Source organism: Canis lupus, chromosome 7, assembly GCF_011100685.1.
Source record: "Canis lupus familiaris isolate Mischka breed German Shepherd chromosome 7, alternate assembly UU_Cfam_GSD_1.0, whole genome shotgun sequence".
Taxonomy (NCBI): domain Eukaryota; kingdom Metazoa; phylum Chordata; class Mammalia; order Carnivora; family Canidae; genus Canis; species Canis lupus.
Genome location: NC_049228.1, coordinates 17828755 through 17841529, shown reverse-complemented (window position 1 = coordinate 17841529; position 12775 = coordinate 17828755). Strand labels below are relative to the sequence as shown.

At 33.4% G+C, this 12775-nt stretch overlaps 1 protein-coding gene across 4 annotated transcripts in view; it reads left to right on the top strand.

Moving 5' to 3' along the window:
- Positions 1 to 12775, top strand: part of EDEM3 (ER degradation enhancing alpha-mannosidase like protein 3) — a 70001-nt gene that overhangs the window by 31004 nt on the left and 26222 nt on the right. For all 4 annotated transcript variants that reach the window (XM_038542288.1, XM_038542289.1, XM_038542290.1 and 1 more), the window contains exons 7-9: positions 3496 to 3630; positions 6118 to 6223; positions 11430 to 11527. In XM_038542288.1, the coding sequence (XP_038398216.1) occupies positions 3496 to 3630; positions 6118 to 6223; positions 11430 to 11527 (339 nt within the window). The remainder of the gene's footprint in view (positions 1 to 3495; positions 3631 to 6117; positions 6224 to 11429; positions 11528 to 12775) is intronic.

Genomic DNA, 12775 nt, shown 5'->3' with positions numbered 1-12775 from the left:
GTCACAGCATATTACTTTACCCACCAATTTAGTGGATTGTGACCAACACTTTTTCTTTTTTTTTTAGTGAAAGAGACTAGTTATTAAATCTTTTATTTAAATTTCTCATTCTTGATATTTTTGAATAGCTCTTCTGTGAACATCTTTGTATAGATCTCTTCTTCCATAGGATAAATTACTAGAAGAGGATATAGTAAGTCACAGAAATACGGAATGCTTTTTAAGCTTTGGGTACTTATTGTTGCCCAGTTGTTCTCCAGAAAGGTTCTATTTTTACAGTTACCTGTGTTTTATAAAAGTATATGTGTCCTTGTACCATTGTCAACAATGTGTATTGTTATTCTTTAGCCAATTTAATGAGAAAAAATGGAGTCTTGTTTTAATGTGAATTTCTTTGCTTTTCAGTGTGGTTAAGCTTGTTTGTCAATCTTTTTATTTTCTTAGCATATTAAAAGCAAAGTTATTTCAAATAACCTAGATGTATGTTTAAGTAACTTTTGGTGAATATTTTTAGTTTTTGTTATAAATGGAGGTGCTAAATTTTGGGGAATCTAGCATTTCTTTACTTTTGCTGTAACATGAGAAACAGGTGAGGAATTTAAAAAGCTACTAAGAGTCTTATAGTAAAATAAAGAAAATGTATTATTTTCTTATACTCTGAAGTATCAGGAAAATTTTAAAAGTTGCTTTTTAGAAGAGGACTAAATATACAAAACAAGTGTCTTTCTACCCTGCCTTCTTCTTGCTTCTGAGCTTTTGCTCTTGAAAGTGTGTACAATTGCTCTTGGTTATGCATAATTGGTAGTATTAATGTTTTTAACTCAAGAATTTGCTGGGCAGAAATGCTATTTTAATAGTTAATGGTCATTTGTTACATCTGCATATAAACCCTAGAAGTAGCCCACACTTTATGATGCCATTTCCTCAAAGTTAATTAAAAACACTTTGCCACTTTTTCATTTAAAACCTCATTTATAAGATTAGGTAGATGATTATATCCATAAAACAGGGTTAATGGGAATTCCATTTTGATATAGTACATATTTTAGGGGTCTTATGGGTGTAGCAAATATGTAATGTAGGTAAATTTAGTGTAGGTAATTTAAACTTCTAATAATAAATAATATTTATTTTTTAATAAAAAATATTCTTTTTTAAGAACTACTTTGTGACTCCCTAGAACATAGGACCAGGAGGGAGAAACCAGGTTCCAAATTCCTTCTAAGTACAAAAACCTTTATTATACTTTTAACCTTTTTGTATGAAGCCTTTCCAGTAAAGGGCAATAAGCTCCTTGTTTCTAGCTTCTACATGACTTAACAGATGCTCCTACCAATGCCCTCTCTACCCCGATCCTCTGAGATCTAGTCAGAAGGACTGGAACTTATTTAACCAGCCTCTAGATCAAAAGTCAACAAGAGGATTTCCATAAGCAAAAAAGGCGCTCAACCCTTTTTCCTGTCTTATAGAAACAGTAGTGCCCCCTGGAAATTTTGCATTTGGAAGTTGTTTAATGCAGATTTTCAGCATAGAAGAGTGAAATGATATGATATAGATGTATTAAGAAATAGTTCTTTTACATCATTTAGTAGTGAACATTTTGGGACAGTAAAGACTGTAATGCAATATGCAATATGCAACTATCTTAAGTATTTTTAATGTACAGAACTTCAGTGACAAAGTATTTCCCTTTTTTTGTTAAGAGAAAAGATACCATTTTAGTTTTCTGTTTTACCTTTGCTTACTCTTGACTATTCCCTGGACTTTGCCATTGTTAGCTCTTGGCTACTCCCAATTCAGTAATATTTTACCAAATATCAGGATATTTCTTCTGATTTTTTAAAAAGGTTTTATTTATTTATTCATAAAAGACAGAGAAAGGCAGAGACATAGGCAGAGGGAGAGGCAGGCTCCCTGGAGGGAGCCCAATGTGTGACTGGAAACTCCAATATCACTCCCTGACCAAAGGCAGACGCTCAATCACTGAGCCACCCAGGCGTCCCTCTTCTGATTTTTAGATCTTAGCATTTTGTTGTCACTTCCATTCGTTTGGCACTTATGACTTACCATTATTAGTTACTATCTCCATTTATATATATATCTGTCTTATTTGCTGTGTCTGAATTTTAAGCTCCCTGAGGACAAGAATCTTTTCAGTTACTTTGTATTTTAACCTAATACCCACCACGTAGTAGATAACTATTAATCAGTTGATTGTAATAATTAATAGAACTAACCAGAAAATATTTTTTACTGTTGGCTCTTATTGCAAATATTTATAAAATTTATTATACTTTACCTTAGTGCAGTTAATGTAAATATTTTATTATTGAGGATTTCTCAATAAATGATGAGTGATCTGGAAACATTTATATTTGATGTTTTTGTTATGCTAGATCCTTGGCATTTGCTTGCTCTTTTGTTTTTTATATGGACTTCAGAAGACCATCAAGTCTTTGTTTTTGTTTTTTAAAGATTTTATTTATTTATTCATGAGAGACACACAGAGAGAGGCAGAGACACAGGCAGAGAGAGAAGCAGGCTCCATCCAGGAAGCCTGATGGGACTCAATCCTGGGACTCCAGGATCACGCTCTGGGCTGAAGGGAGGCTCTCAACTGCTGAGCCACCCAGGCGTCTTGACCATCCAAGTTTTAATCAGTTTGTGGTCAGTTTGGTTCTGGTTAATCTAGGTTTATAATGTAGTGTGATTTTGCTGTCTTTGAATTATAAAAAAAATTCCTTTCAAAAAATTTGCTTTGTGTTATTTGATAGCCTGTCAGCAAGGCAATATACTCTATATTTCAAAACTTTTTAAACCTGTAAATAAAATTTTACTTTCTTCTTAAATACATACCATAACTTTATCAGTTTTTTTGCTGTGAAGGATTAATATAGTACTGGTTTTATGCGAATTCTCAAATCTAATTTCTTTTAGAGCTAGTCTAGTTCCCTATTCTTATACTAACTGGTTCAAACTGTTTAGAGAATAAAATTGTAATAGATGATGATATTTTCTCTATGTAATTCTTGTATGGGTAGTGATTTTTGGTCTCATTGAGGAAGGAAGTAAATGAAAAATTATTTACCCCATGAATATTATGTGTGTAGTAGAATAAACTTCCCTGGATGTTAAATTGAAAAAAGTCATAAAGACCATCAAATTTCAGTGTTTAAATATTTTATGAATTATTTGCGTGATTTGAGATGTCTGGATGGCTCAGCGGTTGAGCATCTGCCTTCAGCTGAGGGCGTGATCCTGGAGTTCTGGGATCGAGTCCCACATCCGACTCCTGTGTGGAGCCTGCTTCTCTTCCTCTGCCTATGTCTCTGCCTCTCTCTCTGTCTCTCATGAATAAATAAATAAAATCTTTTTTAAAAAATTATTTGCTTGATTTGATGAAAAATCTTGATTGAAAAATAATCTCTTATAGAAACCATTATCTTTCCACAGTTGTTAATGATAATCTTCTGATAATCTTCTGATTTTATTTAGATTAATTTAAAATTTGGTATCAGAAAACCGGAAGCTCGAACAGGAACTGAAACAGATACTTGTACAGCTTGTGCAGGTACCTTGATCCTTGAGTTCGCTGCTTTAAGTCGATTCACAGGAGCAACAATATTTGAGGTTTGCTTTTCAAAGTCTTTGATCTCTTGGGTATTGGGCATAACTAACTTTGTCTTTTTTTTCATTGCTCACGTATGAGGAGTATCAATTGAAGGATTATTGTCATTTTAGTGAACTCTTGTCTAGATTTCACCATACTTTTTTTGTCAAAAACCTAGAAATCATTGTGAGGTAGATGTATATTAATACAACTTTGCATTTTTTCACAAACTATAAATTTTTAGGTTTATTTTTTGGAGATTTTTTTAGCCATGTTATATTGATACCAGAAATGTTTATATGAAAAACTGTCTTTTTGTTTTATTTGTTAAACTTCTAGATGGCCTATTGCATTTCTGAAAACTTCACTGAAACAGTGAAATTTTTGCACTTGATAGTCATATCTGTAAGTTTGTTTACCCCGAGGTTAATTTTATTTCTTATCCAAAAGACTTAATATTCCTCAAGAACTTTGTTGTAGACTATGTCTCGCACTTTTAGTTTTATATATATATATTTAAGCATGCCATTTTGTGCAATAGTATCACAAAACACCCTCTTTTTGAGTTATAGGACTTAGGAAAATTTTTTTTAATTCAGCAAATGGGACACATAAAGCAAGCAGAAATAGGGAATATATACTACTGTTAGAGACATTGGATCGGACTGTGAAGAAAACAAATCAAATGGTCTTTGTGTGTATGTATATTCACAGTGTCAAGGACAGATTTATCATGTTTGGTTTAATTTTTATTCTATACTTGCTGACATATTTCGCCTTCTTTGAAAAGTATAGCCACTTTTGCACTAATGTAATTTCAACTACTTAACTCTGAGATACTGATGCATTTGTAGGTTAGGAAAGTGAGACTCAAAGAGGATTGGATGCACAGCTATGGGTAAATCAGTAGAATTGGAATTAGTTTTCTAAATGGTTTTCTAAATTCACACCCCGTACTCTTTCCACTGGTCTATTTTGTACTTATGGGCAAATCTATTTGAAAATTATGATCTTTTAACTTTATGAATATATAGTAATTTATTGTAAAAGAAGCAACCTGATGCAATTGACAGAGCATCGATCCAATACATGGTTGGCAAACAACAGCCTCGGGGCCAAATCTAGCCACTGCCTATTTTGTGAATAAAGTTTTATTGAAACACAGTCTGGGGCAGCCTGGGTGGTTCAGCGGTTTAGCACAGCCTTCAGCCCAGGGTGTGATCCTGGAGTCCCGGGATCGAATCCCACCTCAGGCTCCCTGCATGGAGCCTGCTTCTCCCTCTGCCTGTGTCTCTCTGTGTCTCTCACCAATAATAAATAAAATCTTAAAAAAAAAAAAAAAAAGAAACACAGCCTGCTTATTTATTTATTTTTGTTTGTGACTGCATCTGTGCTAAAGTAACAGAGTTGAGTAATTGTGGCAGTGACTGTATGACCCATAATGCCTAAAATACTGTCTGGCCCTTGTCAGAAAAGGTTTGCCGGCTTTTGGTCTAAAATATAAAGAGATATGAATTCTCATATTAGCTGTTCTATAATTCAGTTTTAAACTTTGGCTAAGTCTTGGATTTCACTGGGCCTGTTTTCTTAGCTGTAAGATAGAAACAGGGAAATATAATCTTTATGAAACTTTCTCACTCTGAAATTATAACTTCATTAAAGCTGTAGTCTACTTTGTTTTAAAAAAATCAGCATAAATTGAATCAAGAGCTAAGTCTTTTATATTCTGTTCTTAAATCTGCAAAATGGTAAATTGGTTTAATGATTTTTTTCTTTTGTAGAAATACTTCTCCAATGCTCAATATAGATTCATGCTCTGAAATTAATTTTAACTTAGAAACTCCCCTGTACATGTCTTATGCTTTTATATTTTATAACATCTTTTCATCCAAGCTAGGAATTTGATCAGAAATTATTTTAATTTGATGTCCAATGGATAAAAAGTGAAAAAAAAATAGTATCATAAGGTTATGTTTGGTATTGTGAAATGAATAGGAGTTAATTTATTTAGTCTTCACTAACAAAATTGTGTGTTCTGTAAATAGTGGGCTCTTGAAATGCCTGTTTGTGTTTCAAAGATGACATAGCAACTTTGAAATTCTCTCTTAATTCTTCAAATAAGAGTATGTAAGGAGATTTTCACATTGTATTTAATGGTAGAAATTATTTTAATAAGTGCATTTAATTATGGCATCAATTAATATAATTTAATCATATATGTGAATATGAACTTGCATGCAAGAGTAGACAAACATGATGGTCTCAAAGTGAAATCACTTCCACTAAATAGCAGTTTTAGACTCATTCTTTCTACCTAGATTTGATTGGCTGAAAAAGAGCCAAGATTTGACTTGTAAGGACGTTTGATGTATATTGTTAATGATTATCTTAGGAATTTTATTTAATCCTTAAAGAAGTCTGTGAACCTTTGATTTTTGTTTCTTTGTTTCCTGTTTGCCAGAGATGTGCAGTTCTTCAAGTGTGCTTTCTTTTTTTCTTAATTATAGGAATATGCAAGAAAAGCTCTTGATTTTCTCTGGGAAAAAAGACAGCGAAGTAGTAATTTAGTGGGTGTGACTATAAATATTCATACTGGAGACTGGGTAAGAAAAGGTATGTAAGTTGGGCTTTTTAAATCAAGGCTTCACATCCTCAGAATGGTTGGGTAATAAAGGATTTTCATTTGTTAAAATAATCTTTGGGACAGTATAAAATATAGTTTTTCACTAGAATGCTAGAATTTTAATTTGAACTAATTTAACCTGATTTTCTTCTTTGGTGCCAAATAACAGTATTTATTCTAGATGGACTTACTGTTTTATTTCATACCTTAATAGGTATGGCATTATAGATATAGGATATAGATGATATAGATGAAGCACTAGAACTAATCAGAATACCTCAGCCATCTCACATTAAATAGAAATCTGTATTAATGTTATCACTAGATTTTATTGAAACAAATTGGAATTATGAGACAAATGTTACATAAATAAACAGGATATAGAATTATGTAAAGGATATAATTTTATCTTTATACAACACCCCTGTAAAGCATAGATGAATAGAAATATACTAGAATATTCTTAGAATATTCTTAGTAAAATTATGTTATTTATTGTCTATTTAGTATTGTGTAAGATTTTTTTCCCAAATTTTATCTAAATGGTTCCTGACAGTAATCTGAATTCTAGCTTCAGAATTCTGTCATTTTCTTTTCTTTTCTTTTTTTTTTTTTTAATGTTATGGATTTATTTCAGAGAGAGAGAGAGCGCACAAGAAGGGGGGTAGGGGCAGAGGGAGAAGTCAACTCTTCCCTGAGCAGGAAGCCAGACTCAGGACCCTGTCCCAGGACCTTGGGATCATGACCTGAGCTGAAGGCAGACACTCAACCAACTAAACCACCCTGGTGTCCCCATTTCTTTTCTTTTTTTAACCTGCCTGGAACTCAGGTGCAAATTAATTAGACTTAATTTTAAACTAATCATAATCTTTGGTTTTTGACACACTCATCATTGGTCCAGGAATGACCCATTTTACTTAGTCATTTTTAATAACATAATAAGGATCCACAAATGGACCATTACTTGACAACATACACTTGTGCATATGATCCTTGACTCTTTCTACCTGCAGTCGTACACCTCTGCTTCCCCTAACTACAATAGCCAGCATTCTTGTCTTGTATTGTCATTTGCTTTTTTTTTTTTTTTAATTTATTTATGATAGTCACACACACACACACAGAGAGAGAGAGAGAGAGAGGCAGAGACATAGGCAGAGGGAGAAGCAGGCTCCATGCACCGGGAGCCCGATGTGGGATTCGATCCTGGGTCTCCAGGATCGCGCCCTGGGCCAAAGGCAGGCGCCAAACCGCTGCGCCACCCAGGGATCCCTGTCATTTGCTTTTAATTAAGTTTTATTGCATCTGTATGTATTCTTAAAAAGTGTATTTTTTGTTTTGTTTTAAATTTTATAAAATCATATTATGCATACTTTTGAGACTTACTTGCTCAATATGATATGGCTAAGATTCATGTGTATTGTTGCATGAAGGTATAGTTCATTTTTTTTTGACTGCTATATATAACATTTTATTAGATGAATGAGCCACAGTCTGGGCAATTTAGATCATTTCCTGGATTTTACTATTGTGAATAGTAGTGTCGTGAATATTTTTGTATGTTTCTCCTGTTGTACATGTATGAGAGTTTTTCTTGGCTACATATGGAGGAGTGGAATTTTTAGATCATAGGACAAGTTAATGTTCAGCTTCCGGAGATAACGTCAGAATTGTTTTCAAAAGTTGTTTGACCACTTTATACTTCCACTAGGAAAATATAAGAGATCCTGTGGATCAACACCGTCTCCATTGAGTATCATCAAACTCAAAAGATTTTGCCAATTGAATGATTTCCCATTATAGTAGTTTGATTTGTATTTCTTTGATCACTGATGATACTGAACATTTCATATTTATTGATCATATAGGTTTCGCTTTTTTTGATATTGATGTTCTTGTAGTTTGTCCATTTTCTATTCAGTTAGTTGTATTTTTAAAAATATTGATATCTGATCTGTATGATACTTACGATCTATGTGATAACTATCCTTTGAAATGTATTGACGTTTTCTTTTTGGCCTAGAACATGGCCAGTTCCCCCCCCCCCCCCGCCCCGCCCGAGAGAGAGAGAGAGAGAGAGAGAGAACGCAAGCAAGCACATGTAGTTGGCAGAGGGGCAGAGGGAGAGGAAGGAGGAGAGAGAGAATCTTAAGCAGGGTCCACACCCAGGTTGGAGAACCTCATGACCCTGAGATCATGACCTGAGCCAAAGTCAAGAGTCGAATGCCCAACAGAGTCACCCAGGTGCACCAAACATGGCCAGTTTTTGTGAACATTTTCCATGTGCTTTAAAAAGTATATATTTTCTCATTGCTAGATATAGATAACTGAGCAAATGTCAGTTTGCTCAGTTAATACTGTTCAGATCTTTACTGATTTTCTGTTTGCTTGATCTATCAAAAATTAAGAAAGGTAGATAAAATTTCTGGTAGTGAAAATAAGCCAAGACTTATTAATATCTCCCTGTAATTCTCTTTTGCTTTATATATATTTTTGGATGCATTAGTCTATTTTATTGGGTGCATTCATTTAAAATTGTTCTCTCTTCTTAGTTGAATCTTTCATCATTATACAGTGATCATCTCTGATAGTATTCTTTGTCTTACAGCTATTTAATCTGATAGTAATACAGTTACATCAGCTTTATTTTAATTGCCCGATAAAGGGTTTTATTTTTGTCCTTTTACTTTCAGTCTTTGCAGGTGCTGATGCTGTAATTGTAACTCTTATTTATTGACTTTTTTAAGAAGCCAATTTGTCAGTCTTTGTCTTAATTGGTAGTTTCAGTCCATTTACATTTATTTCAATTTTTAATATATTTGGACTTATACTGTCTTAATTGTAATTTCATTGTGTTCCACCTTTCCTGTTTTCTCTTTAATCCTTTTGTTATTAATGAAACCTTTATTTACATGCTTCTGAGAAATGAGCTTTAGCCTCTTCTATCTCCCCCAACCCCAACCCCTATCCCCTGTTTTGTTAATATTATGTAGTTATTTTGTTGATATTATGTAGTTCTTGTTCACTATGAATATATTCTTTCTTCTTTGGATCTTAGTGCACTCCTCCTTTCTTTTTAAAGGTAACAAACTGTCAAGGTATTTGGTCACTTGTACCTTGTATATGATTTGTAACATCTGTTAGATTTGTCTCCCTTCTTAACTTTCCCTGTTTTCAGTAGCTTTAATAGTCTAACAGTAATTTTATTATGCTTTCATATTTTTTATGCTTTCATATTTGAGTGACGGTTTGGCTGTATATAATTTTCTCTTTAAGTTCTTTTCCACCAAGTCTTTGAAAATACAATTCTATTGTCTTCTTACATCATATTTTAAAATGTGATATTATTTTGATTTTTATGTCCTTATATGTGTGATCTACTCCTCCTCTTTGGAAGACTAAGAATCTCAAAACCTCCTCTTTGGAAGACTAAGAATCTCAAAAGCAAAGAGAAATTTTTTAAATGTCACTATAATTTTAAGTGTAGAATTTTCTTTGGCTCTCCTTTTGATATTCTGTGGGCCCTTTCTATTTAAAATCTTTGTTTCTAATTGCTGAAAACTGATTTTATTTTTTAGGTATTCTTTTCATTTTTATCTCTCTTTTTTGCAATTCCTGTTATCTAAATCACTTCTGTTTGTGTCCTCCATATATCTTATCTTTATATTTTCTTTTTTTCTGCCTTTTATTCTTCTCAGTGATTGCTAAATGGTAGTCTTCCAATTTGCTGATCTGTTCCTTAGCTATATCCTTTCTGCTATATATCCCATCTGTTAGGTTATTTTAACTGTTATATTTTTTATTCCATATTTCTACCTGGTTAAAAAATTTTTCTTCCCAGGGTACCTGGCTGGCTTAGTTGGTAGAATTGTGAGTTCAATCCCCATGATGGGCATAGAGCTTACTTAAAATTTTTTTTTCTTATTTTATATTGCTAATACCTTCCGTATCTCTTTAGTATATCTATTAGGCTAATTTTAAGATTAAATAATTTAAAATAAGTGTACCTGTTCTATTATTTCTTCTTCTGATAAATTCTTATTCCAACACATTCTTTTTATTTTCAGAACGTCATGCTTCTGGGGCACCTGGGTGGTTCAGTTGGTTAAGCATCTGCCTTCAGCTCAGGTCATGATTACAGGGTAATAGGATTGAGCCCCAGGTCGGCTCCCTGCTCAGCGGGGAGCTGCTTATCCCTCTCCCTCTACCTGCTGCTCCACTTCCCTTGCTTGTGCGTGCATGTGCGTGCTCTCTCTCTCTCTCTCTCTGTGTCAAAAAAAAAAAAAAAATCAGACCTTTCTCAGTTCCTGGCAAAGCAGATGATTCTTAGCTGTGTCTGGCTGCCTACTGCTCTAGGCCAAAGCCACCCTCTCCCTGACCCTCCCTGCTCATGCTGCCAGGTTTCTTCCAGTTTTCCTATTTTCTTTCTTTGGCCCTCATGATGATATTGGAGGAAGAAGCCAACAACCAGGTTAGTTGCAGTAATTAAAATTGATACCTCCAAATAGGAGCAGTCTTGATTTTGTATCTAACTTTAAAAATTGATGTCATTAAAAAAATAAAATAAAATAAAATAAAATAAAATAAAAAATAAAAAATAAAAATTGATGTCTTACTGATTAAGGGTCTAAATGTTTTTAAAAATGTACAATGGTCCTCTCCAATGTTTCCTCTTTGGGAGTTCCTCACCGAGAAAATGAGCTTAGAAAAACTTCCTAAAACTAATATCTTCTGGGACGCCTGGGTGGCTCAGCGGTTGAGTGTGTGCCTTCAGCTCAAGGTGTGATCCCCTACCGGGAATTGAGTCCCACATTGGACTTCCTGCAGGGAGCCTGCTTCTCCCTCTGCCTATGTCTCTGCCTCTCTCTCTCTCTCTCTCTCTCTCTCTCTCTCTGTGTGTGTCTCTCATGAATAAATAAATAAAAATTAAAAAAAAAACTAATATATCCTGCTTTTAAAAAAGTAAGACATATTTTGCAAAGTAAGATTCTTTTTTTGGAAATACAAACATTATCAGCAAGGAACTGTTACTATTTGCATAGTAGGATTAATATTTCTATAAATGTTGAATTTTTAAAGTTTCATGTTTAAACTAATGTTTCATTCTCAGTGTACTAATACCCTCACTTGTACTCTGTCAAGAATTTTTAAGACTTGTTTAATAAAGAATCACATTTATATGTATTTTTTCCGTAGATAGTGGAGTTGGAGCAGGGATTGATTCATATTATGAATATCTGTTGAAAGCTTATGTCTTGCTTGGAGATGACAGTTTCCTGGAAAGATTTAATACAGTAAGTTGACCCAATTTTATATTAATTTTAAAGCCAATTTTATTTGAGTGCCAGATTTTTATAGAAACTTAATTACCTGAGTGGTAATCTAAGAAATAATCTTTTAAAATTGTGAATTAATTTTTTGTCTGTATTCCTGATGATGTTGGACAGGGACAGGACAAAGTTACATACATTCCAAAAATTAGTTTACAGAGTAGTTTTATTTTCATCTCTTTTTTTTTTTTTTCATCTCTTAACAGAAGTTTTTAAGTTCTGCCAATAAGTCATAAAATAGGTAGATCAGAGTTTACTTAATCTTCTTTTATACGAGGAAGAGGATTTATTGGAATAAATTACTAGTTATCTTTCTCCTTTGGATTCCAATTCTTTTTGAAATCTTGAAAGTTTGGCCTAGTCCTTGATCACACCTGCACACACATGCAGGGCCGGAGATTGAGCGAAACTAGTGAGTATTCATTTCAAAAGCAGGTCTGTGAGTCCTAAGTCTGGGTCAGAACCACAGGCATAGGAGAAGGGGAAGGAATATTATTGAACCTGATTGGATTGCCTTCGTAACTGAAGCAAATTGAAATCAGTACAGCAAATTCATCAGCTTTATCCCTGTATTCTTTTTGAAATCATTTACAATTTCTTTGTGTACCCATCAGTTCACCCACATTACTGTGACATAGTGTAGTATAGTGGCTAATGTCCTGCCTGGGTTTAAATCTTGGTTCCACTGCTTTTGTCACTTTGGGCAGGTAACTTTTTTTTTTCAATATTTTATTTATTATTTTTATTTTTTTTAGTTTTTTATTTAATTTTATTTTATTTTTTACATTTTTTTAAAAATTGGAGTTCAGTTTGCCAACATGTAGTATAACACCCAGTGCTCATCCCATCAAGTTGGGCAGGTAACTTTACACTATTTTCTCTGTTCTTTATCCAGAAAATAGGAATACTAGTATTATTCATAGAGTTATGGGAAGGATTAAATAAACTAGTGCATATGAAGTGTTAGAACAGTGCCTTAGCATCTAGCAGGTACTCAAGAATAGTTATTAAATAATAGATGAGTTAGGAAAAAACAATAAGAGACCTAATAAGTTACTAATTGAATACATTAAAAAACATGATCACATATTGGTGATTAGATTATAACAAGATTTTTTTTTTTTACTTGAGGTGAACAAGGACAGATTATTTTTGTTGGCTCATTATCGTAGGTTGACTAACAACTCGACCTGTTGTTGTCAAACCTGAGAA